Source organism: Tilletiaria anomala, assembly GCF_000711695.1.
Source record: "Tilletiaria anomala UBC 951 chromosome Unknown K437scaffold_48, whole genome shotgun sequence".
In the NCBI taxonomy this organism is placed as follows: Eukaryota; Fungi; Basidiomycota; class Exobasidiomycetes; order Georgefischeriales; family Tilletiariaceae; genus Tilletiaria; species Tilletiaria anomala.
In genome coordinates, this window is record NW_013546974.1 from 14,120 (window position 1) to 37,959 (window position 23,840).

At 56.5% G+C, this 23,840-nt stretch overlaps 11 protein-coding genes across 11 annotated transcripts; 8 read left to right on the forward strand and 3 right to left on the reverse strand.

Moving 5' to 3' along the window:
* Positions 1 to 340: 340 nt before the first annotated feature.
* Positions 341 to 1,686, reverse strand: K437DRAFT_256869 (Ssu72-domain-containing protein). Its single transcript, XM_013387447.1, has 3 exons — positions 828 to 1,686; positions 632 to 750; positions 341 to 529 (listed from the first exon to the last, which is right to left on the reverse strand). The coding sequence occupies exons 1-3, from the start codon at positions 1,441 to 1,443 to the stop codon at positions 428 to 430; spliced, it is 837 nt and encodes a 278-aa protein (XP_013242901.1). The 5' UTR covers positions 1,444 to 1,686; the 3' UTR covers positions 341 to 427.
* A 564-nt stretch (positions 1,687 to 2,250) lies between these two features.
* Positions 2,251 to 3,475, forward strand: K437DRAFT_236298 (polyubiquitin). Its single transcript, XM_013387448.1, has 2 exons — positions 2,251 to 2,351; positions 2,477 to 3,475. Exon 2 carries the CDS (start codon positions 2,477 to 2,479, stop codon positions 3,164 to 3,166), a length of 690 nt encoding a protein of 229 aa, XP_013242902.1. The 5' UTR covers positions 2,251 to 2,351; the 3' UTR covers positions 3,167 to 3,475.
* Positions 3,476 to 4,904: 1,429 nt separating this feature from the next.
* K437DRAFT_224689 (putative aspartate aminotransferase, cytoplasmic) lies at positions 4,905 to 6,246 on the forward strand (the record flags this gene model as incomplete). Its single annotated transcript, XM_013387449.1, has 2 exons — positions 4,905 to 5,387; positions 5,470 to 6,246. The coding sequence occupies 2 exons, from the start codon at positions 4,905 to 4,907 to the stop codon at positions 6,244 to 6,246; spliced, it is 1,260 nt and encodes a 419-aa protein (XP_013242903.1).
* Positions 6,247 to 6,943: 697 nt separating this feature from the next.
* K437DRAFT_263125 (uncharacterized protein) lies at positions 6,944 to 7,708 on the reverse strand (the record flags this gene model as incomplete). Its single annotated transcript, XM_013387450.1, has 3 exons — positions 6,944 to 7,273; positions 7,311 to 7,388; positions 7,466 to 7,708. 3 exons carry the CDS (start codon positions 7,706 to 7,708, stop codon positions 6,944 to 6,946), a joined length of 651 nt encoding a protein of 216 aa, XP_013242904.1.
* A 649-nt stretch (positions 7,709 to 8,357) lies between these two features.
* Positions 8,358 to 9,047, forward strand: K437DRAFT_209424 (uncharacterized protein; the record flags this gene model as incomplete). Its single annotated transcript, XM_013387451.1, has 1 exon — positions 8,358 to 9,047. A coding segment is annotated over one exon (690 nt), but the record flags the coding sequence as incomplete, so codon positions are not given.
* A 336-nt stretch (positions 9,048 to 9,383) lies between these two features.
* On the forward strand, positions 9,384 to 10,557 carry K437DRAFT_256876 (DNA-binding TFAR19-related protein). The gene is made up of 4 exons (XM_013387452.1): positions 9,384 to 9,549; positions 9,625 to 9,807; positions 9,886 to 10,055; positions 10,132 to 10,557. The coding sequence occupies exons 1-4, from the start codon at positions 9,468 to 9,470 to the stop codon at positions 10,183 to 10,185; spliced, it is 489 nt and encodes a 162-aa protein (XP_013242906.1). The 5' UTR covers positions 9,384 to 9,467; the 3' UTR covers positions 10,186 to 10,557.
* On the reverse strand, positions 10,210 to 13,697 carry K437DRAFT_256877 (DEAD-domain-containing protein). The gene is made up of 3 exons (XM_013387453.1): positions 13,458 to 13,697; positions 10,544 to 13,353; positions 10,210 to 10,306 (listed from the first exon to the last, which is right to left on the reverse strand). The coding sequence occupies exons 1-2, from the start codon at positions 13,683 to 13,685 to the stop codon at positions 10,570 to 10,572; spliced, it is 3,012 nt and encodes a 1,003-aa protein (XP_013242907.1). The 5' UTR covers positions 13,686 to 13,697; the 3' UTR covers positions 10,210 to 10,306; positions 10,544 to 10,569.
* Positions 13,698 to 14,226: 529 nt separating this feature from the next.
* K437DRAFT_247584 (putative tryptophan synthase) lies at positions 14,227 to 17,136 on the forward strand. Its single transcript, XM_013387454.1, has 3 exons — positions 14,227 to 14,780; positions 14,854 to 15,086; positions 15,170 to 17,136. The coding sequence occupies exons 1-3, from the start codon at positions 14,571 to 14,573 to the stop codon at positions 16,911 to 16,913; spliced, it is 2,187 nt and encodes a 728-aa protein (XP_013242908.1). The 5' UTR covers positions 14,227 to 14,570; the 3' UTR covers positions 16,914 to 17,136.
* Positions 17,137 to 17,577: 441 nt separating this feature from the next.
* K437DRAFT_129551 (uncharacterized protein) lies at positions 17,578 to 19,091 on the forward strand. Its single transcript, XM_013387455.1, has one exon. It carries the CDS (start codon positions 17,729 to 17,731, stop codon positions 19,037 to 19,039), a length of 1,311 nt encoding a protein of 436 aa, XP_013242909.1. The 5' UTR covers positions 17,578 to 17,728; the 3' UTR covers positions 19,040 to 19,091.
* A 1,599-nt stretch (positions 19,092 to 20,690) lies between these two features.
* Positions 20,691 to 21,634, forward strand: K437DRAFT_224682 (ubiquitin-conjugating enzyme 9; the record flags this gene model as incomplete). The annotated part of the gene is made up of 6 exons (XM_013387456.1): positions 20,691 to 20,744; positions 20,852 to 20,935; positions 21,036 to 21,071; positions 21,151 to 21,187; positions 21,275 to 21,384; positions 21,491 to 21,634. The coding sequence occupies 6 exons, from the start codon at positions 20,691 to 20,693 to the stop codon at positions 21,632 to 21,634; spliced, it is 465 nt and encodes a 154-aa protein (XP_013242910.1).
* Positions 21,635 to 22,446: 812 nt separating this feature from the next.
* K437DRAFT_268653 (uncharacterized protein) lies at positions 22,447 to 23,499 on the forward strand (the record flags this gene model as incomplete). The annotated part of the gene is made up of 3 exons (XM_013387457.1): positions 22,447 to 22,673; positions 23,084 to 23,195; positions 23,272 to 23,499. The coding sequence occupies 3 exons, from the start codon at positions 22,447 to 22,449 to the stop codon at positions 23,497 to 23,499; spliced, it is 567 nt and encodes a 188-aa protein (XP_013242911.1).
* Between the last annotated feature and the right edge of the window lie 341 nt (positions 23,500 to 23,840).

A 23,840-nucleotide genomic window follows, 5' to 3' on the forward strand; every position in this document is an offset into this window, starting at 1 on the left:
ATGGAAAAGCGACAGCAGGGAGCAATGATTGTTTCAACTATTGCTTTCAGGGATATCACCGTCACCGCGCAGACCCCGGCGACACGGGGCGGCTCTCGAAAGTTCTTGCGCAGAGATCCAAATGCAGATCTGTGCCTCTCGTGCGCTGCACTCACGGATTGACGTGATGACTGGGTGCAGCTGCTAGCCTGACGTTTGACTGTTCGCAAATGAGCAATGCGAACGAGAGTTGCTGCACTTCGAAAGATTTTCGCAGAAGCGCCGTGACACAATTCCAGAGCGGTTGCGGGAACTCTTGCGTCTTTCGCGGCTCACATTCACAAGCGCGATAAGCGAGTAATGACGAAAGAATACAAAATCCGATACCGGCGTGCCTATAGTACATAATGCGCGGTTCAAGTATGCTGGGAAGCATGCGCAGCGCAGCTCAGTAGTAGAGAACAGTGTGTAAGAGCGGATGTGAGTGTTTCTCGGCGTGAGTGTCCAAAATGCGTGCGATGTCTTCATCTACATCCGAAGATGCTTCGATCTAGAAAGGATTGCCAGCGACGTGTTCGAACGGGCATAGGAAATCTGTCTTTCAGCTGCTGTCCTGATTACAACAGACAAGAGCGCATAAATGGATGCTCACCGCTTTTGCTAGCTCAAGGATCGCCTTGGCTGCTATTAAAGCCTCCTCGTGATTGTCCTTGATTTCAACATTGATGACGTGAACGGCTCTATTGAGCTCACCATTGCGTGACAACAGGTCTGGTGGGAAGAGTTCCAGTCAGTTTCCATTGAGTAGCTTCGTACAGCGCATTGATCCATCCAAGCTGAACACTCACCTTCGCACACCGCATCGTAACACCGTTCTTCGCACGTGATCACAATGTCCGCCGTCTGTCGAAGCTCGTGCCACCTCTGTGGCGCCTTCTTGAGCCTCCTATTGCGGTCAATCATCGGCAATATGCCATTGGCATTGTATAGCTTGGGATCTTTCTTGAGCAGGTCCTGGTAGATGTACTCGTACTCTGTTCCAAAGCTGTAGCTGTTCGGGCGGTCGATGGCCGGCCCGGGAAGGCGAACCATGGAGCCGGTGCCTGCGCTGATGACGCGAAACTTGTTGTGATGCAGGACATTGTGTGCTTCCATCGATCTGTTCTGGTTGGATGCGCATACAACACAGAAAAGCGTGCTGGACAGCCGCTCGATCTCTGAATTCGTGGCTCCAGCGGCCAGCATGCCCTTGTGCAGCGCGTTGGCCTTGGCTAGCAACGAAGGATCGTGCTGCCCGTTCCCATTCCATCTGCCACCGCTGAGCGCCATCTGTCGCGGCGTCAGTGCCTTGGTTTGTCCATACTCCGGTTGGGCGGTCCCCTCGTACGATAGCCCCGGCAATGCACCCTGTGGGAGCGGCGAAAGGGGCGCGTTGGAGGCGATGTGTGATGCCTGCGCTGACATGGCGACGCCTTCGTCTTCTCAAGCCTTCCAAGGCGCTTTCGGGCACGATCACGCCTTCAAACTAGTTCACTACAAAACACCCATCCACAGACTGTAAGCTCGGATTCCATGCTACCCAGTCCGAGGTGTGAGGACAGCAGCTAGCAGCGGTGATGACCAGATAAGGGCATTAAAGATGGGGCTGGTCCATGCCACATGCGTTGCGAAGCAGGCCAGCGAGTTTTCCATTAGAGCATGTGCCCGTAATGGCGAAGAGCGAAGGACCGGAAGGAACCAGCTCAGCTTCTCTCAAGCTCTGTGCAAGTTTGGCGGGTTAACCCACGAATAGATGAGACTCATACATAGGCGCCTCCTTGCGTGCGTGGCCCTCCCATTCCGCAACAAGCCAGCGGCAGGTGTAGATCGGCGATTAATCGTCGCAAAATATGTATGCCCCACGCAGCCCTCAAGCGGATCCACAAGCCACAGCAGCACAGCTGCATACAAACTCCGGCGCAGTCGGCACTCCGAGCCCAAACAAGTCACCGACGAGCGTGTGAGGCCAGTCTGGTCTGTGTCTGAGTCATCCCACTAGTTGATGGGGAGCCGAAAGCGAGACCGTTTGGGCGTCGACTAGGCACCAGGGCACTGTGACTTGCAAGTCTGTGACCAGGGCCTGGGTTACCACTCACCAGCCGTCCCACTTGCACGGCCAAGCGCTCAGCGGGCTGCAATCGCGAGACTCGAGGGCGAGATGACGCGGCTCAAGGCGGAAGGGTTGGATGGATAAGTATCTTGTTATCGCCTTGCCTTTCACCATCGCAACAACCCCCTCCCAAACATCTCCATCACATTGTCCATGTCGATCCGCTCCAAGCTAGGCATACATTCGATTCACTTATCTCGCAAGTAACACTTCCGCATACAAGGTGAGAAGCCGTGGAATTTGCTGCGTGTGGGCCAGGTCCTATATCACGCGAGCGTCGTCATTGCTCACTGCCGCCCGACAACATTGAACGCGTTGCTGATGTCGTGCTCGTTCGGACATCTGCAGATGCAGATATTTGTCAAGACTCTCACTGGAAAGACCATCACGCTCGAGGTCGAGTCGGGGGATACCATCGACAACGTCAAGGCCAAGATCCAAGATAAGGAGGGCATCCCGCCAGATCAGCAGCGCCTCATCTTCGCCGGAAAACAGCTCGAGGATGGCCGGACGCTGTCGGACTACAACATCCAGAAAGAGTCGACGCTGCATCTTGTGCTTCGATTGCGTGGAGGCATGCAGATCTTCGTTAAGACACTGACGGGAAAGACCATCACGCTCGAGGTCGAGTCGGGGGATACCATCGACAATGTCAAGGCCAAGATCCAGGACAAAGAGGGCATTCCGCCAGATCAGCAGCGTCTGATCTTCGCCGGAAAACAGCTCGAGGATGGCCGGACGCTGTCGGACTACAACATCCAGAAAGAGTCGACGCTGCATCTCGTGCTCCGTCTGCGTGGCGGTGCCAAGAAGCGCTGCCAGAACGGCACAGGCAACCCCGAGGCGCAGTGCAAGGACGCCGCGGTCAGGCTCGTCGGAGAGTGCCCGCACTGCAAGCTCGTGTTCTGTGCCAAGCACAGACTGCCCGAGCAGCACAGCTGTGCCCAGCAGGAGCAGGTTCGCAACGCTGCTTTTGCCGCCAACAAGGCCAAGCTCGAGAGTGAGCGGACACCGGCAAACCACGGCCTTGCTCATTGAAGAGGAGCGCGCGCACGCACGGCATGATACCACCAACATCTTGCGTAACACAACACGTCACCGCATTGGCGTTGTAATTTCCGCTTCACACCGGCGCGCCGCCGAGTCATTGCTCTCCCTCTCTCGCCTCATCCACATACGTCCGCCCTCTTCCCATTCGAGCGGCATGCCTTCCTAGCAAGTCAGCCAGGTAGCACACAAGCAAGGATTCTCTCTCTAATAGCACTGCAGCACTTTTCAGACCTTGGCCCTGTAACAACATTCACATTCGTCACACCACCCTTGCATTGTCATCCTCTTTGGTAAAGCATATGATGGGCTGTTTGTAGAAGTTGTGCGCTTGATAGGCAGCTGGCAACAAGCTACATGCCTGCTCGGTTCTAGTTCTGTTAACTATGCACACTTTTCACATGAGAACAAAGATCCAGCACACGAAATCCACACTAGGGGCGAAGGATGTCGTTCAAAGTGCAATCTGTCCGCACCGCAAGCCGCTAGTCAATGGTAGTGAGCTAGCCAGAAAGCCCGCGAGGGCGGCTCGTGGGGTGCAACTGAAAGCGGGTGGATCCTGTTGCATTCACGGGGTCCACAATGTTGCTCGAGTTGCCTCAATAGGTCATTGCTCAAAAATGTACGAGTCCATGCTTTGGACAAGGGTGCGCATATAGGCAGCATCTGACTTGGCTCTGTGGATAAAGTGGTTGCTTTGTGTGTTCATTCATTACGATCACAGTGCTGCTCTCGACTTGAGGCCATGCCTGGGACGTTGGAGAAAGGATGAGCTGATGCTGATGATGTGGATGTGCTACCCGATTTAACCCGGTGCGTGAATGGTGGCCGCCCGACCGACGATGAAAGCGTAGGGAGGCTGATTCGTGAGGTCCCTCCAGTGGAGTCTCTGCAGCGCATTTCCCCGCGCCCGCCCACCCGGTCTTGCGTGCCCGCTGCCTGTCTCTCCGTCCGTTGAAAGCATCCATCGAGATTACACAGTGAGGCTTTGGCCGAGGTCGTTAGCCGAAAGCATCTCCTGTATGCGATAACCATGAGCGGAATTCCTTTCTAACATCGACATCCATCTTCTTGTCCATGCTCATCCTTCTGTCTGGCAGCCAACGATATTGGTTCAGAGTCGGTTGTCTGTTAAACGGGAGCTTCGCGCTTTGCATACAGTCTGTTCGAAAGCATCTTCGCCAACCCTACGTACGAGCACAGTCACCACCCTCCTGGTTGCACTGTAAAGCTGCACTTTCATCAGTCACCTCGCGCAGCTTGCAGTTGCCGGATAATAAGAGCGCATATACAAAATGACAGCTGCCAGAGTCAACTCGATCCAAGGCCACATCAGCAGCAAAGGCAGCAGTGAGTGTAAAGAGCGTGAGATGAATGGGGGATGGCACACAGAACGGTAGTTGAGCATGTCGGAACATCTCGGTCAGCTCTTGGGTGAGATTGGGGTGGGCAAAGGGTTTGTGCTGCTCGACGGATGTGGAGATCATGTGACGCGCCACTCTGCTGGCCAGGAGCCGCGGCTATTTGCTATCCACCATCTTCCTCTCCACCTCCCAGGTTCCCAGGTAGGAGTCACGGACCCCCCTTCCTGTTCCTGTCTCTATCAAGAAGTACCATTTTTAGATTGACTCGGCAGTTTCCTATTCGAAGTTTCTGCGAGCCATCTCTCGATCCCCATTTTCAAAGCACTGACAACCGCCCTGCGGCTTACTTTCCAACTCTTTTCACCATGCCATCTGCAGATGTTGCCCATGTCTGGGAGGCCGTGCCGCAGGCTCCAGCGGACCCCATCTTCCAGCTGACTGCGTCGTTCAGGGCGGACTCTTTCCCGCAAAAAGTAAATCTCGGCGTCGGCGCATACAGGGATGACAACGGGAAGCCATGGGTGCTGCCATCGATCAAAGCTGCCAAGAAGGTATTGTTGGAGGATGAGAGCATCGACCACGAATACCTCTCGATCACCGGTCTCAACGACTTCACCCTCTCTGCTGCCAAGCTCATCCTCGGCAAGGACAGCAAGGCGATCCTAGAGGGCCGAGTCTCCAGCGTGCAGACAATCTCAGGCACAGGCGCGAATCACCTCGGTGCCGTCTTCCTGAGCAAGTTCTACCGCTTCCCCGCCAAGAAGGAGATCTACCTCAGCAACCCAACCTGGGCGAACCACAAGGCAATCTTCAACCTTGCCGGAATCAACCCAACAGATTACCCATACGTGCGTTCATGGCGACTGCTGCCGCCTTTCCCGTGGCAACACTGACCAATTCCTTCCCCTCTTGTGTTTGCCCCTCACGCAGTACAACCCACAAACGATCGCACTCGACTTTGAGGGCTTTACAGGCTCGTTACAGAGTGCGCCAAACGGGTCCGCTTTCCTGCTGCATGCTTGCGCGCACAACCCGACCGGTGTGGACCCAACCAAGGAGCAGTGGTCCAAGATTGCCGACATCTTTGGGCAAAAGGGACACTTTGCCTTCTTCGACTGCGCCTACCAAGGCTTCGCGTCAGGAGACCTTGACGGCGACGCCTGGGCCGTGCGCCACTTTGTCGAGCGGCGCGACATTCCCGTGCTTGTGTGCCAGTCGTTCGCCAAGAATGCGGGCTTGTACGGCGAGCGCATCGGTGCGCTACACGTTGTCAGCCCGACCAAGGAGCAGAACGCTGCCGTCTTCTCGCAGCTCAGCGTGATTCAGCGTGGCGAGATCTCAAACCCGCCCGCGTTCGGCGCTCGCCTCGTCACGATGCTCCTCACCGACGAGCGGCTGTGGAAGCAGTGGCAGGAGGACGTCAAGACGATGAGCTACCGCATCATTGACATGCGCAAGGCGCTCTATGCCGCGCTTAACGACAAGCTACACACACCGCCGCCGAAAGGCGCAAAGGACTGGAGCCACATCCTCAAGCAGATCGGCATGTTCACCTTCACTGGCCTCAACCCGGCGCAGTGCAAGAAGATGGTGGAGACGCACCACATCTACATGACCGGCAATGGCCGCATCTCCATGGCTGGCATTTCGTCCAAGAACGTCGAGTACGTCGCGAAATCCATCGACGATGTCATTCGCACGCTCTGATGAGCAAGTTAGAGTAGACAGAGAGGCTTGCGTCCCCCCTTTTCCTACTGCTTCTCTCTGCTTTGTTGGTCAAGCCAGCTCATCTGCATGCCACCGTTCTGTATTATATCATACACGGTCAATTCTGTCGAATGAGCCCTAGCAAATCGCACGCAGCTACCCCTCGTCATCCATCTCTTCACCATCATCTTCATCCTCTTCGTTGTCATCGTCCGCCTGGTTTTCCATGGCGCGCGAGGTGCGGCTGGACGCGTGGCGAGCGCCAGCGCGTTTCCTCTTTGGCGCGCCGCCATTCTTCTGTGTCTGGAGAAGCTGCGAAGGCAACTCGTCCATCTCCTCATCGTCTTCGCTCTGCCCTTCGCTGCCATCTTCCTCATCATCGTCATACTGATCTTCCTCGTCTTCCACGCGGCCGCCCGCTCCCTGCCCACCAGACGACGAGTGCCCACTGCGGCGCGTCGACACGCGATCAATAGTGCGCTCCTCGTCGCCGATCTGCGTCGGGTTCCATGGCTTCTTACAGAAGGGGCAGTCCTTCTTGTTCCGCATCAGCAGTCCAACGCAGTAGCTGTGTACGTTGCAGTCACAGTCTTCTGTTGAACATTCCAGGCCCTGTGAGAGATAGTTGTGCGATGCGGAAGCTGCGGTGAGGGTCTGAGGCAAACAAGCAAGGAACCGCTTTCTTCGCTCTCAATCTTCATCCATGCCGGCAGGTACTCACAATGGTCAAGAGCTCCTGGCATTCTTTGCATTTGCGAGCATATGCTGGGAAACCCTCCTCCAAGTATGACCTGAGCTCGAGTAGTGATCGCTGCGTGAGCGTGTACCTGCCTCTGGGCGTCTTGCGGATCCAGCCGTGGAGGATGAGGTTGTTGAGCAGGTCTTGGCATGCCCGCTTACTCATTGGCGGCTCCACTTGACCGGCTTCGCGCAATGCTGCTAGCGAATTGATGCAGTAAGTTGCGTTGGGGGCTGTGAAGATGAGTTCGATCTTTACTTGCAGGGATTCGTCCGTGAGCGACGCTATCTATGTCAAAGGGAGTAAGGAATTATAGCATACACACCAGACGCTTGATGTATTGTAGCTCGGGTTTGGAGTAGCTCGATGCAAGTTCTGCAGGTGCGTCCTGCTGCAGGTTAATCTGTCGGGTGAGGCAGAGTAGATAAGCTTGGACAGCTCCAAGGTCTCGCCGCGGCGTCGCAACTCGAGGGAGCTCACAATGCAAACCAGATCAACGTTCGTGCTCTGGTCCTTTGTCTCGAGCACGTCGAATCCGAGCGTGTCCAACGATTCGGAAACGTCGGACAGAAAGTCTTTGAATCTCGCTCGGTCAAAGGGCGCGCCGCAGATGCTCGTCGCGGTCTTCCAGAGGGCGAGGGCGTGGTCGCGATGAAGGACGCGCTGGGTGAACATGGCCTGCACCCACGCACGACGTGCCATGTCGCTTGCGTCTTCGCCCATCTTGCAAAGTTTAGAATCAATCAGAAGTGCAGTAGCTTCTGGAACGTGGCCTTACTTCTTGAGACCTTCCGTCTTGTCATCGAAGGCGGGCCCAAATAGGAAGAAGTCTCTCATGAGGAATGCCATACAGCCCAAATAGAGCGTAGAGATGGAGTACCAAATGTTTGGAAAATGACGTGTGTTGTGGCCCCACGCGGCGTGACGTGACATAACGCGCTCTCTTTCTCGCTGGGAGAGACGAGAAAGAAGCGAAGGTACAGCGAATTCTCGGTTGCGTATGTATCCTCTTTTGTGTATGCATCAACCTCGCACTATGGGTGTGCCGCTACCCACACGTCCTGCAGACTGACCCCGCTTGCACGATGCCAATATGGTCATAGCACCGACTGGTACCGTCCCGGTGTTGCAAGCAAGCAGCTCACTCATCGCAGCTAACGCTGTCGGCTCATCAACGCGTCATGGCATTACAAGACTCCTCCGGCCCTCCTCCGCACCGCCATGGGCACATCAAGCAAGACCCAAAAGCGTAGCGAGGCTACTGAGTCGGAGCAAGGCTATAATCTCGCAAGAGAATAGACTCAGCACGAGCTCAAGCGCAGCGCAGGAAAGACACAACCTGAGAGCTCATTCATCGACGGCACGCGCTGGTCTTGCCGAAGAGCTTCGAGAGGTGATGCGAGCGTCTGCGCAACCGGTCGCGATCATTACCACGTACATGGCGCGAGATCCCTCCTCTGCAAGCGGAGCGGCTTCGCAAAGCAGACTTGTCCATGGCGCCACGCTTTCATCTTTCACATCCGTCTCGTTGGACCCGCCGCTTGTCACTTTCAGTTTACGAGTACCCAGCCGACTCGCAGACGCTCTCGTGGACATATCTTACTCCTTGCACGAGTTGAGCGCGTCAGACTCCGAGCAAGCTCACTTTGTCATCAATATTCTGAGCGAATCGCAAGAATCGATCGCGAAAGCATTTGCTACGCCAGGTCTGGAGCCGTATTCGACGGGCACGCGGGACGCAAGCAGCGAGACTGCACACCCATTAGACTTGCACGAGACACACCCGTCCCGCTTCGCGAGCGGGGTCCCTTTTCTGGCGGATGCAGTCGGCGCACTGGCTTGCAGGCTCGTTGGCGTATTGGACATGCGCCACGGTGTGAGTGAGGTCGCCTGGACGCCCACAAAGCATATGAATGGGCCCGAGAAACTGCTCTTGCCTCGCGGGTCCGAAGGACACACGGGAAGCCTGTTATTCATTGCACATGTGTGTGGAATAGACAAGGTGCATGCTCGGGAAGATGATGAAAGAACGCGGCCAATGGTCTACTGGCAGCGCAATTTCGCAAGACTGAAAGGGTAGCACCTTCTCCAGCCCGGCGTAGAGGCAATGATGGAATTGCTCTTTGCAAGTGTACATGTAATGAGATGCTAATTGCAGACATCAACTTATCATGGGTGAACGTCGTGTGCGACGCAAGCAGAGGTACGGATTCCGACTTCAGACGGAAAGTCTATGAGGAAGAGCCGAAGAGTTGAAGCATGACTTCTGACTTGTATGTACGCACGATCCGCCTGACTGCTTGGAGCTGCTTCCGCTCTCCCTCGTGGCAATGACATTTTGAGTTGTGCAGGCACATTCTGGACTGCAACATGTTCCTGCTCTCTCACCTACCCTTCAGATTCGCAAGTGGAACACATCTTCAGCTTGTTGTTGCAGAACATTCTCACGAAGAAGAACAAGGCATCTTCCCGGACGAGCAAGATGGAAGACGCAGATCTGCAAGCGATCCGGCAGGCCAGGTTGGCCGAGCTGAGGGGCGGCGGCGGAGGCGGCAGCGGCAGCGGTGAGTTTGGAACACATGCATCGTTGTGCGACCACAGATACAGACTCATCACAAGTCCCTGCCTCGTGTTAACAGGAGGTCCCTCATCGTCCTTTCTCGATTCTCTCGGGGCAAGACCGCAAGGCGGACGGGTGGGCGGAGGAGCCGGAGGCGGTAGTGGTGGAGGCGGAGGTCCGTCGGACGAGCAGCTTGCGCAACAGGAAGAGATGATGCGTGAAATGCTCAGCAAGATTTTGGATACCGATGCAAGGGAGCGATGTGAGCAGATATTTTGGACTTGATGCGCAGGAACCTCTCTTTCATGCTCAACTTACTACCTGGCGGCGTTGTCTTCAGTGTCACGGATAGCCCTCGTCAAGCCGCAAAAGTCACAAGCGATTACCGACCTGCTCTTACGCATGGCGCAGTCGGGGCAGCTACGGCAGCGTGTTACGGAGGACCAGCTGATCGGTCTTCTAGACCAAGTTGATCAGTCGCAGAGCGGCGCAAATGAACCCAAGATCACGGTGAGTTAGGTGTGCCACCCAGACGTAAGTTTGTTCCGAGGTGTGACTGATACCTCGTCTGCTTTCCCACCCCAAGTTTACGCGCAAAAAGCAAATGGTAGCGGATGACGATGACGACTTCGACTTGTAAGCATGGCGTCAGGGCTCTGCTGGCGGCACCATTGCGTGCAATTGTAAGTTACGAAGTGAAGATGCTAGGCTACAAGCGGCTATGCAGAAGTTCTGGGTTCGTCGATGCTGAGAAGGGTCTGCTGAGAGCGACACAAGGGTCGTCAGCTCGCTGCGATCTTCAAGGCACCGAAAAGTTCTAGGAGGAAGGTTCAGACGTTGTAGAATCATCATGCAGCCTCCACCAGAGCACCGCCGGCAAGCGGGCCCCTTTGACATGCCTCGAAAGACAAGGGTGAGGCCACGAACAGGCGCAAATTACAAAAGTACCATCATGTATTCCTGGAAGGAATTGGAAAGCACGGGACGCGACAACTCACTGAGACGTAGAGAGGGGCTAGGAGACTTATTTTTGCGCACCGCCAGAGAGGAGCTGGAGAGCGAGTTCTTCGTCCTGCGCAAGCGACCGATGACCTGCTGCATCTGCGTCGCGTTTTGACTCGCGTCCTTTCTTTAACTGCTTGCTGGGCCGTTCGGAAGCATCGTCTTCCTCCTCGGCGACATCTTCTGGCAGTACCCAGTCAGGCTCCTTCCAATCGTCCTCTTCGTCGTCCAGCTGCGCAAGTTCGACACCGCCACCGTCCTCGTCATCGTCATCTCCATTGTCTGAGGCATCACCACACTCGGCTGCCCTTTCCCTCTCCTTTTGCTTGCGTTTCTTCTCTCTCCGCTTCTCGCGCATCCGTTCCTTGTCGAACACGTCGCTCGCGCTCAGTCTCTCACGTTCGAGCCGCTCGTACTCCTTCTGCTGCTCTTGCACGTCTCCCGCAGCCTGGAACTCCTTCTCGCCTTGTAGCTCGTACAGCGCATGTGCCTTGCCCTCCTCGTCGAATACCAGCTTCTCGCCTTGCCCGCGCTTGCCGGCTGCAGCCATCGCCTTCTTGGACTGGCCCATGCGCAGCTGCCGCTTGGATCGGTTCTCCTCGAAGGCAGCTTGCGCTTCTGCATCCAGACGCTTTTGAAGCAACTGGTTCGACTCGCCAGCTGGAAGCGTCGCGCTGCCGCCTGCGACGAATCCGTCACTTTCACCGGCTCCGCCATGGGAGCTATCAGTGGCGTCTTCAAGGCCATGATCGGCGCGCTTGAGTGTGAGGAAGTCGTCTCCGTCCGCATCATCACCAGCGTTGAAGCCGGTTTCTTCATCTTTGTCGCTGATGCCATCATCGCCCAGATCGCCTCGCGCATTGACTTCATCACCCATATCCTCGTCCTGACTCTCCGTACTATCATCATCCTCATCGTTGTCTGCGACTAGCTTTTGATAGTGCTCGCTGAGAACGCCCTCGTTCTTGCGCTGGAACATGCGATCATACTTGGTCCTGATGCCCTTCTGCGCCGCCGATCCTTCGAGCGCGGTCGCGCTATCGACTGTCCGCCTTTCTTCGTCGCCGGAATCATCGCTTGCCTCCTCGCCGCCGTTGATACCTTCAGCGTCAGCGGTGCGTGCCTGCCGTGCACCGCCACTGCCCTTCATGGCTGCAGCCGCCTCGGCTTTGGCCGCTTTCGCCTCAAGTCTCGCCTCCTTCGCCCTGGCCTTGCGTGCCTCTTTGACAAACTTGATATTCGGCGCACCCGCGAGGCCGAGGCTCTCTGCAAATTTCTCCAGCGGGAGCTCTGTCACGTCGACCTTGGGCAGTGACAGCGGCGCGGTGCCACCGCCAACGGCAATGGACGAGGATTTTTGTTGCAAATACACGCTGCGGACGTACGAGACGAACGCTTTCTGCGCGAGGTACTTAAGCTGCGCATCTTGGAAGAGGAATGACTGCAGTTGGTTCGCGATCGATTGGATCTTGCTCTCTTTCGGCTTGATGCTGTTGATACGCGTCACAGCTTCTTCATCTTCCAAGTCATCGTCGTCCTCTCTGATCCTCCTTCCTACAGATGCCGCAGCAGTGGCATCACCGTCAACGATCCCTTTGGCCGCGAGCTTGGCGAGCACGCCGTCCTTCTCTGCGCCTGGCATGAGGAAGAGCAGTGAGTTGCCTTTCTTATCGTACCGCGCCGTGCGCCCGACCCGATGGACGTATGTCTCGCCATCCTCGGGTGCGTCGACTTGAATGACCCAGTCAACGCTGGGAAAGTCCAAACCCCTCGCAGCAATGTCGGTCGCGAAGAGGCAGGCGTGTTTCATGCGGCTATACTCGGTGTAGATCTGCAGGCGCTTCGCCTGCTTCTGTTTGCCATGCAGCGATAGCAGCGCGATGCCCGGGCGGAGCTTGCAGAACGTTTCGAAAACATATTGCACTTGGCGGCAGGAGGAGAGGAAGATGAGCAGTTTGGACTGGAGGTGCGTGCGGATGAACGAGTAGAGCACGTCGAGCTTGCGGTTGAGGTTGACGAGCATGTAGTGTTGCTCGAGCTGCTTGGGAAGGAACTGCTGTTGCCTGGCGAACATATCTTCCGACTGAGTCTGGCCATCTTCCGCAGAGCGCGACGTGTTGCTGACCGCGACGTACTCGGGCTGCTCGAGGCTGAGGCGTGCTAGATCTTTCACCTTCTTGGTCTGCGTCGCGCTGAAGAGCAACGTTTGCCGCCCTGGCTGATCAATGCCTTGCTTTGCTCCCTTGGCCCTCCTGGGTAAGTTCTCGAGGATAGCATTGAGTGTGTTCTCAAAGCCCATGTCAAGGCAGCGATCTGCCTCGTCGAGGACAAGGAGCTGCAGGTTGGACGTGTCAAAGTTGATTGTCTGGTCCATGTGCTGCAGCAGCCGGCCGGGTGTAGCGACGAGGATGTTCATGCGGCCCAAGCGCGCCTGCTCGGCTTTGAGGTCCTTGCCACCGATGACCAGGCCGGCGGAGAAGCTGGTGTGGAAGCTGCCGATCTTGCGCAGCACTTCGAAGATCTGGATGGCGAGCTCGCGCGTGGGACTGATGACGAGCGCGCCGAGCCCATCCGCTTGGCCGGCCCATTTGAGGTGGTAGAGGCGCTCCAGGATCGGGATGAGAAATGCGAGCGTCTTGCCACTCCCCGTCGGCGCAGACGCCAGTACATCCTTGCCAGCCATTGACTGAGGCAAGGAGAGCCGCTGGATTGAGGTCAAATCTGTGAAACCAGCTTTCTTGAGCCCGCGTAGGGTGGGCAGCGACAGCGGTAGGTCTTCGAATAACGACGGAGGCGCTGTGGGAGTCTATTCAGTCGGATCGAGGGAAGAGCGTAAAACGAGCATGAGCATGAGCTGCCGAAAGTGAAATGACGTGCTCCTGGTAGCGTCGCCCAATGGTCAACACTCACCATTTCATTGATGCGATCTCTCAGCGAGCCCAGCTCCTGCTCGACAGCCATACGCTTGAGCTGGCGACCATTCTTGGCATGTGCTGCGCCCTTTGCATTTGCGCCGCCGGCGGGAGCGGCAGCTGGAAGCCCTTGTTGCTGCCTGTGCTGATGGTGATGGTGCCGGTCATCGCGCTTCCGCTTGCGCGACGGCCCGCCGTCCGAGCGGGTAGTGATCGGCGCTGACATGGTCGCGCCTCTGCCCGCGAGACTATGCAATGCCGTGGTATCCTCTCCGCCCCGACGTTCCCCTCTCCAAGGCCAGCGCACCGTATTTCTGACGGCGTGATGAACGAGTGCACATGCCTTGTGAGTAGTCAAAAAAGCATCGTCGCTCCCTCTCTCTTCAATGCAAAAAATTTGCCTGCGTTGCTGCCTGAAATGATTACATAAGGATTAGTGGATTTCAACTAGGGTTACACGTGTCAGTCCGCACCCCTCCCGCCCTGCCATTTCTCCGTTATCTCAATAGCCTGCGGGCTGCGAGGTGCTGTGCAGTGCAGCGTCGGCTGGCACGCGAGTAGCCGTTTATCATAGTGGAAGAACCGCCGGTTTCGGAAGGCGGAACAAGGAGCAAACGCCGCGCACCGGCTGTGAGAGACGGGACGGACATCTCCGGACTAGTTGGCCAAGCTGCTGCCGCTACTGCCTCTCTCTGTGGACACGATTATATGATTCGAATGCATGGGCGGATGCGAGGATGGAGTTGTCAGCCTTTTTTCGTGTGCCTCCAATATATCCACATCGCCCAAAGCTCAAGAAGCAGAGTGCGCGGACAAGCAAAAGGAGTCAATCTCCACCATATCCTTGTCGTGGGTGGCGGGCGTACATGAATCGTTGCCTTTTCTCCGAGACCGATTTAATACTTTCGCGATCGACACTCCCAAAAGGACCACGAGCTTTATCAACCAGCGGTTCCCAACCGACCAAAGAGCATATAAAGAACTGCCGCTACCAACAGTCGATGCTTCTCGGATTCGTTTCGGCCTTGTGTTCACGAGCTGAAAAGATCAGAGTCCACCCATTCCAAGCACACAACGGCGGCGGCAAGGCAAGTTGCTCTTGATAAGCAAAATGACGTCCCACATCCTCGCCACTTTCTCCGCCAAGGCGGCCAAGAACGAGCCAGTCTTTGTCGCCTTCATCACGGCCGGGTTTCCTTCAGTCGCCGACACGGTGCCGGCCATGCTGGCCTTGCAGCAGGGCGGAGCAGACATCATCGAACTCGGCATCCCCTTCAGCGATCCGCAAGCGGACGGCCCGGCCATTCAGGCTTCTAACCAGGTAAGATACCATCAGCTGTCGCTCGCCGAGTTGTGGCCCACTGACGATTCCGTATTCACTCGGCACGAACCAGATTGCACTATCCCAAAATGTCGCAATGACAACATGCCTACAGTTCGTCCGCGATGCACGCGCACAAGGTCTCTCCATCCCAGTGCTATTGATGGGCTACTACAACCCGATACTCGCATATGGCGAAGAGAAGATCGTTTGCGATGCGAAAGACGCTGGCGCGAATGGCTTCATCATGGTCGACCTTCCACCGGAGGAGGCAGAGGAGTTCAGAGGCTATTGCACGAAATATAGGTGAATGGCAGTCCCGATTGTTTCCTTGGCAAAAGTTCCTTCAACTGACCCGACGCTGCTTGTGTTTTGACTGTCCCTCACAGCATGTCGTACGTTCCGCTCATCGCACCATCGACCTCGACGCAGCGGATAAGGCATCTGGTCTCCCTCACCGATTCGTTTATCTACGTTGTGTCAAAGTTGGGCACCACCGGCGTGGCGGCGAATGTTAGTTCTACGCTGCCCGACCTGCTCTCTCGCATTCGCTCCATCACCGCCGCTGCACAGCGCGACATTCCGCTCGCGGTCGGCTTTGGCGTCGCAACACGCGAGCACTTTGTTCAAGTCGGCGAGCTGGCCGACGGCGTCGTCATCGGCAGTCGGCTCGTCGCGGTGCTCAAGGATGCGCAGCCGGCCACGACTGAGGGCAGGGCTGCCGCTGCGAGACAATACTGCGAAGAGATCACAGGCAAGCTCGAAGGCGGCATCCAACGACAAAAGCCACTGCTGAGCATCAGAGACGTCATCAATATGCCCGACAGCGTTCCCGTGCCCAAGGTCGACGTAGTCACCACCAACGGCCATACGAATGGCAAGCCCATCCCAGGCTTCGACATGACTCTCGACTCAGAGACTGGCACGCTGCGCCCGCCGCGCTTTGGCAAGTTTGGCGGCCAGTACGTCCCGGAAGCGTTGTACGAGTGCCACGCTGAGCTCGAGCGCGCGTATCTGCACGCCATCCAGGATCCTACATTCTGGAAGGAGTTCGAAAGTCATTACGAGTACATTGGCCGACCGAGCGAGCTGTACTTTGCCAGTCGGTTGACCGAGAAGGCCGGCGGGGCTCGCATTTGGCTCAAGAGGGAGGACCTGAACCACACAGGTAGCCACAAGATCAACAACGCCGTAGGGCAGATCCTGCTTGCCAAGCGGCTCGGCAAGACGCGTATCATCGCCGAGACGGGTGCCGGCCAGCACGGCGTGGCGACCGCGACGGCATGCGCGCGCTTCGGACTCGAATGCGTCGTATACATGGGCGCAGAGGACGTGCGACGACAGTCACTGAACGCGTTCCGTATGCGGATGCTCGGCGCCAAGGTCGTTGCGGTGGAGAGCGGCAGCAAGACACTCAAGGATGCGATCAATGAGGCAAATCGGGACTGGGTGACGAACCTGCACAACACGTACTACTGCGTTGGCTCGGCTATCGGCCCGCATCCGTTCCCGTCACTCGTGCGCGACTTCCAGAGCATCATTGGCAAGGAAGTCAAGCAGCAGTTGCAGCAACAGCGCGGAAAGCTACCAGACGCCGTTGTTGCGTGCGTCGGCGGCGGGTCCAATGCGATCGGCATCTTCCATCCGTTCGTTGAGGACAAGAGCGTGCGCCTCATCGGCGTCGAGGCTGGCGGCGATGGGGTCGACACGGACCGGCACTCGGCGACGCTGTCCAAAGGCACGCCCGGCGTGCTGCACGGCGTTTGGACATACCTGCTGCAGTCGCCCGAAGGGCAGATCACCGAGACGCACTCGATCAGCGCTGGGCTCGACTACCCCGGTGTCGGGCCCGAGCACGCGTTCCTCAAGGACAGTGGGCGCGCCGAGTACCGCGTCGCGACCGACGAGGATGCGCTGCGCGGGTTCAAGCTGTGCACCGAGCTCGAAGGGATCATTCCCGCGCTCGAGACGAGCCACGCGCTGATCGTCGCGTTCCACGAGGCGCAGAAGATGGGGAAGGACGAGGACCTCGTCGTCAGCCTGTCCGGAAGAGGAGACAAGGACGTTGAGCAGATCGCCGTCGCGTTGCAGAGCGGCGGATGGGGCGAGCGCCTCGGCTGGAACATTGCGTAGTGATGAAAGGCACCCGCGTCTAGACAGATGCATACCTACATATATACATGGATGCATGCGCATACGGGGCATTTACGTACATCTCGCCGCCAAGTTCTCCACTTCATGCATATGTATCATTGGGACAATTTGGCGTTCGCATGGCCAGGACGCACACAATACAGGAGTAGACATCCTATCGGTGGCCTGCAGCTTTAGAGTTATCGTCGTATCTCTGTATATGCCATCTGCTTTCCACGGTGGAGAATTGATTCCAGTGGTACGTTATGAGTTTGCGCTTCAAACGCGCTTTCTCGGCTGTGCATGCCTCCCAGTATGCGTGCTCGATGAATCGATAAGTGCTGTATGTACACTTTTGACGGTAGTTGGCATGGTGGCAAAGTATCCCGAGAGCCGCGGAATCCAGATGAGCGGGCGAGCTCGTAGGTATGAATACGACCGTGCATATGCAGAGTCCACGTGGGGGAGAAATCAATGCATGTTCCAATAGGCAGCAGCACGTGAGCATCAGAACGAGGTTGAGACGCGCGAGCGCGACCGTGTGCTTAGACCCCAAATGACACCAGCAGAGCCGCAGAGCGGTGAGAGGAGAGGGAGAGGAGAGGCGGGGCAGGGCGAAGCGAGGCGATCGAAACATACTATTCAGGCTTGTCTCGCAACTCTTCATCGAGATGTCAACTGATCAGCTCCATCCTCTCGTCTCGATATGATCAGCACTTCGCCTGCTCCAGACTCTCAATTGGAGCCAACTTCCCACCACCCTGAGTGCCCCTCTCCATGTTTGCAGGAAAAAGTCAAGTGACAAGTAGCTGGCTATGAGTCGTGCAAGCGGCTCGCGGCGGCCACGACAAGCGAACAACGACCAGCTGCGAGCCCACGGCAGTGAGCTCCACGCTGAAGCGCATCTCTCCGAGGCCCAGCCTCCTACGCCTACTCTTGCTACTTCTCCCTCCCTTCTGCCCGTGGACCTCGACAGAGAGGGCCTGTTACCCCCCTCTCTTCAAGCAGGCTGGCGCCGCAAACGCACCTCTGAAGGTCTCGCTGCGCAGGCTCCCTCCATCACCAGGCATAGAGTCGACTCTGGTGCTGCAGAGGAGGATGTTTCGGGCAAGATATCGCTCCAGCCCCGGTCTGAACACGAACCGACTCTTCCGGAAGCCCCTGCGCTCCTCCCCCTTGCTCGCCGGTCCCTACGCAACACTGCTCCAAACCATTCAACGGCTGCTTCGGCTGCTCCTCCTCTACCCCTTCGCCGATCGCCCAGACGGCTTACGCGGCGGCTCACAGATCACGACGAGCACTTGACCGCGAGCTCTACTGACGCCAATCGGCCTGCACAGTCGCTGTCACACTGGTCTCCTCAGCGTACACCGGGTTTGCGGTCGGCAGCTGGTAAGCCAGGCAGTATTGCAGGCGTCGAACAACAATTGGGGCCGTCCGCTGGATTGTCGCAGAGGAGACAGAAGCAGCAGCACACACGATTATCAAGGCGAAGGGCTGGCGGCTCTAGAAATACAGATATGACGGATCGGAGAGCAGAATTGATACAAGGTGGCAACCGCAGCAGCACACCCGATAACCATGGTGACCAGTCCCAAGATGACATCATGCACCTCCACCGGAACCCACTGCTACATACGTCCAGTGGGGACTCGAGCATCAGCCTTACCAGCAATAGCAATAGAAATGGCAATGGCAATAGCAATAGCATCAGTGGTGGAGGCGGCCCAAGCCCAGCGAGAGGCTTGCTTCGGCACCGCAGGCCCCTGCAGGAGATTCCGCTCTGGATGGCCGACTCGAGGGGAGAAATGATACGACGTCGATCAGTGATGGGCACCATGTCAATCGGTGTAGGCAACGGAAGCAGAAGTAACAGCGGCAGTGATGTGAGTTACCAAGTGTTGAATCCGGAGAGCTTTTGCTTCCTTCTCTTGCTGACTTGCCCGATGATGGCCTGTACTTACGATTCTTCAGGACTTGCGCCTAGTACACTTTGCGCCCAACACCCGACATCGCCACAGTACACTGTTGCAACGCGAGCAGGCAACCATTGGCACCGAGCGTGCAGACCCAGGGGTAATAAGCCACCAAGCACGATCACCTTCTCCGTCGACCTCTCTGACTGACAGGCTGATCGTGATGCCAACGAGCTTGGCTACCCGGCTCGCCACCACACACTCCGACGAAGGGGGTAACAATCCTCTCGAGTCGCCCAGTCTCCAGCACACATCAGTGCGTCCCGCTCCCGCCATCACCGGGCCGAGTGCGGCTCCGGCCACCCGGGCATCTGTACCGTCCATCGACGGAGCTACTGCCAACAACTCTGCACAAGGGCCCGCAGCTTCCGCTTGCGCCGAGCGCTCGTTCGACACAGTGTCGTCGATGCCTGGACTCGGTGACACGCCGGACACGTCGTTGGACGCGGCTGCTGGGCCCAGCTTTATGCCTGCGACACCTCCCAATAGCCGGGCCCTTGTGCTTCGCAGATTTGCGCATGGTCCTCTGCATGCCAGAGGCACCCATGACGACATCATTGACGACGACGACGGCGACCCGGCCATGCGTGACAAGGAGAACACGCCCTCCCCTCGCCGCGCTATGATCGGCAGCGCGCATGTCCTTGCGTCACCACGCAGCCCGCTGGCTCGCTCACCTGCAGGCACGCTTCCGACAGTTACGAGTCCTCTTCGGGCCGTAACAAGCGCCATGGGCGGCGCTGCAGCGAGATACAATAAGCGAATGAAGAGCCTCGCCGGTGATCCTGGCAGCGCTGCGGAGAGTGGGGACGGGGAATATGGAGGGCCGTTGATCGCGGGCAGGTGGCCGCAGGGGCTTTGACCTCGGTATTGTCAAGTGGTTTCTCGCAGATTCGGCATGTGATTCGGCATGTGATTCGTTTCTTTGGTTGCCTTTTCGCATTTTGCTCGCGCATACAGTCGTTCCTTTGTACCATACACAATGTCTTTGCAATTTCGCACATACTTTCGCCCTTGTTAGTCCGCTACTTGACCTTGATGAGGCCCATTTTCTTGTGGGAGCAGGTATGACGAACAGCGAGGAAACTCTGTCCAAAACCATGAGATGTCTCTGCTGGGACGACGGGCAGAGATGTGGGGCAGAACAAATAGGGTTGGAATTGTCGCAGCAAACGATGACAACGCGCCACGCTCTCCTCTCTTCCACAGCGGCGCGTCGCGACACAAACTCCGTCCGAGTCTCTCTCCTTCTCTCTTTCACCTAAAGGTCTTGCGAAGGACCGCCAGCTGGAGGCCAACTTCCAGCTATCTATCCATATCTCTCTCTTTCTTTTTCGTGCCGCCTTCCTGCTAGCTACTTTTCTGTGTTCAACGATTGCGGAAGGAGTAACAAGGGGGTTCGCATTAGTCTCTTTGACTCTCCAAATTTCGCGCGGACCCCACAAGCAAGGCCGAGGTGGAGTTGCAACGGACTTCGATCTGAGATGTCTGGCATTTGTCGTGACCGGTGAGTGCATAAATCACTGTGACTCAAGGGAATGTAGAGCTCGCAGGAAATATTAGCTGAATGTGGCCAGCAGACGCATAACGGTCTTCAGAAAAGAAGCTGCTCTGTCTCTTGCCGGATCGCCACAACGAGACGAGACCTGCATTGATGTCGTGAGGCTAACTTGAATCCGTTGCGCTTGTCGACCGAGCCTCCATCGGACAAAAGTTTCAGAGGAGTCTTCAAATTATGCTTTAGCTTTGGGCTGGGGCGAAATCGGTATGCCGCTGAGCAGAGATGCTGAAAATTTCGCTGATGCCTTACAGATTAGCGCAAGAGCGCAAGGATTGGCGGAAGGACCATCCATTTGTACGTTTTTTTCAGCTTCGCGGGAGGCCGGCCTCGCTGAAGCCAATAGGTCTCAACGTGTCTTGAACTGACTGAGTGGGATCGATGATCATTCTTGTTGTGTACAGGGCTTTTACGCGAGACCGCAAAAAGCAGGCGACGGTGGGCTCGACTTGCAAGTATGGGACGTAGGCATTCCGGGCAAGGAGGGCGTGAGTCGTTCGCTCTCGCCGCGCGAGACGGAGATGATCTGGTTCTGGGGAATAGACTGGAAAATGCCTGATTCAATATTTCCCGATTTCGGGCGCACAGACTCCATGGGCGGGTGGTGTCTACAAGCTGCAAATGGTAAGGGTGGTCGCGCGCCTTGCGGGCTGAGATGGCTCTCGCTGAAGCGTATCGTCTTCCATCGCTGCTTTCGTTATAGACATTTCCGAACGAGTATCCAGCAAAGCCGCCGAAGTGTATGTGACGTCTGATATCTTGATATCTCAGCCGTCAAGGCTAGGAAAGCTTACAACATCTTCCCTCGACTTTTTTTTTGGTTTCAGGCAAATTTGTCCCGCCGCTATTCCACCCGAATGTGTTCCCATCTGGAACCATCTGCCTTTCAATCTTGGACGAAGACAAGGGCTGGAAGCCAGCAATTACCATCAAGCAGGTACGCCGTTCTCCCTGCTTCTCATTGGCAAAACCGCACAGCCCTGATGAGGCTTTTGCTCTCCCCTTTTCTTATTCTGTTGCGACCCCACATACGCTTTTGGCAGCTTCTGCTTGGCATCCAAGCATTACTGACGGAGCCGAATAATGACGACCCGGCGCAGGACGAGGCGTACAGGATCTACTTGAAGGACAAGGCACAGTACGAGCGACGTGTCAGGGAACAGGCGCGGTCGATGGCGCCGACATAGACAACTAGGCCACTCGCCTGCTTTGGGGATGCAACGGGACAGGAGGAAGGCCTCGACTCGCTAATAGGACATCTTGCGCCATGGGGGTTACGCGCCTGCGCTGTACATGTACATATCAAATACGCAACTTCTGCGACCTTCATACCCGGACTAAGTCTTCCTGACTACTGCCTGATGAACGTGTCGCACCACGTATTTTACTTCCTCGCTATTCGCAGCCTTGTCTGCGTGTCGTAGTTTCCAAAAAAGGCAGCAACGTCTCTGCTCTGAGCGCCTATTCCGGACCTCAGCAACACACCATCTTCGAGTCCTGCGCGATTCGCGTGAGATTTGGCACCACTCAGCCTCATGAGCCTCGCATCGCACCCCTCGAGAACAAAACAAGGTGCGTCGATTTCGACCGCGTCACCTTTTAAGCTTGTCATCAAAGGCAAAGGCCGAAAAGGTGAGGCGACTGCACCGGGATCGCGCCATGTACGCGTTTATGCTCTCGGGCCTCAGTCCCTCCTCGATCGGTTCCCGTTCCTCTGGCCAATTTGAATTATCTCATGCACCACAACGAATTCCAAAACCTCCTCATCGACGATCGGCATTCAGCAAACGATGATGCAGTTACTGCGCAGCAGGTTGCGCTGTTGCGCACGCTACAGTCCAGATTCATATGATCTACAAGCGTCCCCTCACGTCCGTGTCAAAGAAATGACTTGAAGGGGTCGATTGCCTGCGTCCATTTCCCTTCGCCGTACGTTTCGCTTACGCCAGGCCCTGCGAGCGTGAAGTTGCTGTGGACAGGGTGCACTCGGTCGTTCACCATGGTCAACCCTACCCCTGTGATTCGCTCCATCACCGTGGAGTTTCCGGCAAAGGAAATGGAGCGAATGCTGCACCTCGTGCTGGATACGCGCCTGCCCGATCTCGAGATTCTGTCCGACCCAGAGGAGCTGGAGCGCGACGAGGAGAATGGCTTCAGGTGGGAACTGACGAGGGAGAAGCTGGCGCAGATGAAGCAGTACTGGCTACGAGAGGGGACTAGGCGAAAGTGAGGGAGGAGGTCAACCGATGCGTATTGCCTGCCAAACGTAGCTCGCGCGTGCATGAAGGAGCAAGGCTGACACGGTGGTGCGTCAGGTCCTGGGATATTTGACTGCTGTGCGGGTACCAACACACCTTGAAACGCTGGAAGGCGTCGACGGGTACTTTGTCCACGCAAGGTCTCGCCGTGCTGACGCTAAACCCTTGCTGCTGGTATACGGCTGGCCAAGTGAGCTCGCGTGGTGCCCGTCAATACCTTAGGCCGAACAGAAATCTACCTCCTGACTGCTGCACATGCGCTTACACATGCGGTTTCTGGGAATATCGCTAACTGTTCCCATCGCTGATCGATCCGCCTGATGCATTTCACCCAGCTTTCCAAGTGATCGCCGTGAGTCAAGATGGCTTTTGCCTCAGCGGGCCGCCTCCGCAGCTGAAATCGGACATGAAGGATAATGCGCGTCTCTACGGCAAAGTTATGACGGAAATGCTCGGCGATCATCGATATGTCGTTCACGGTGGCGATTGGGTGAGCGGGAAAATGCAGCCCGTGCCGTTTGGCAGAGCCGTTCTAAAATGATGTTTCGGACACATTACAACTACAGGGATCCATGATTGCAGCCCATCCCGACGAAGCACCGTCCTTTGCAGAGGAAGCGATGTCCTCGGACATTATCACCACTACAGCGCTACCACACCGGCAGCCTTCACACTTGCGTTTGGGAGTACGCGCAGCTCGGTCCGTCCAAAACGTTCAGCTTGCACAAGAACCCCTCGGACATTCGATCTTCTCGAATGTGGTCGCCATGACCCCCGTCAGCTGGAATAGCTAGAGCCACCCGGCGCTGTGCTGGATCAGGAAAGACGAACGAGGCGGGCACTTCCGTAAGAAGTACAGTCGACCGCGCGTTGCCGTTTCTCACTCTTTAGTAGAATCGCAATATTCTAACTCGAGGTTCTTTGCACAAACGCCCGGTTGCAGCTGCTCTCGACTGCCCGGAAGTCCTTGTGCAAGATATTCGCGACTTCTATCACTGCTCACTACAACAAGGAATGGTGATACAGGCGCCGTAGCATGTCATCAAGACAGAATCTTGAGTCTTAGCCTCACCACTCAGTCCAGCTTATGTAGGCTGAAGTTTCATGTGACAGTGTGTCCCCCTCCAAACTAGTC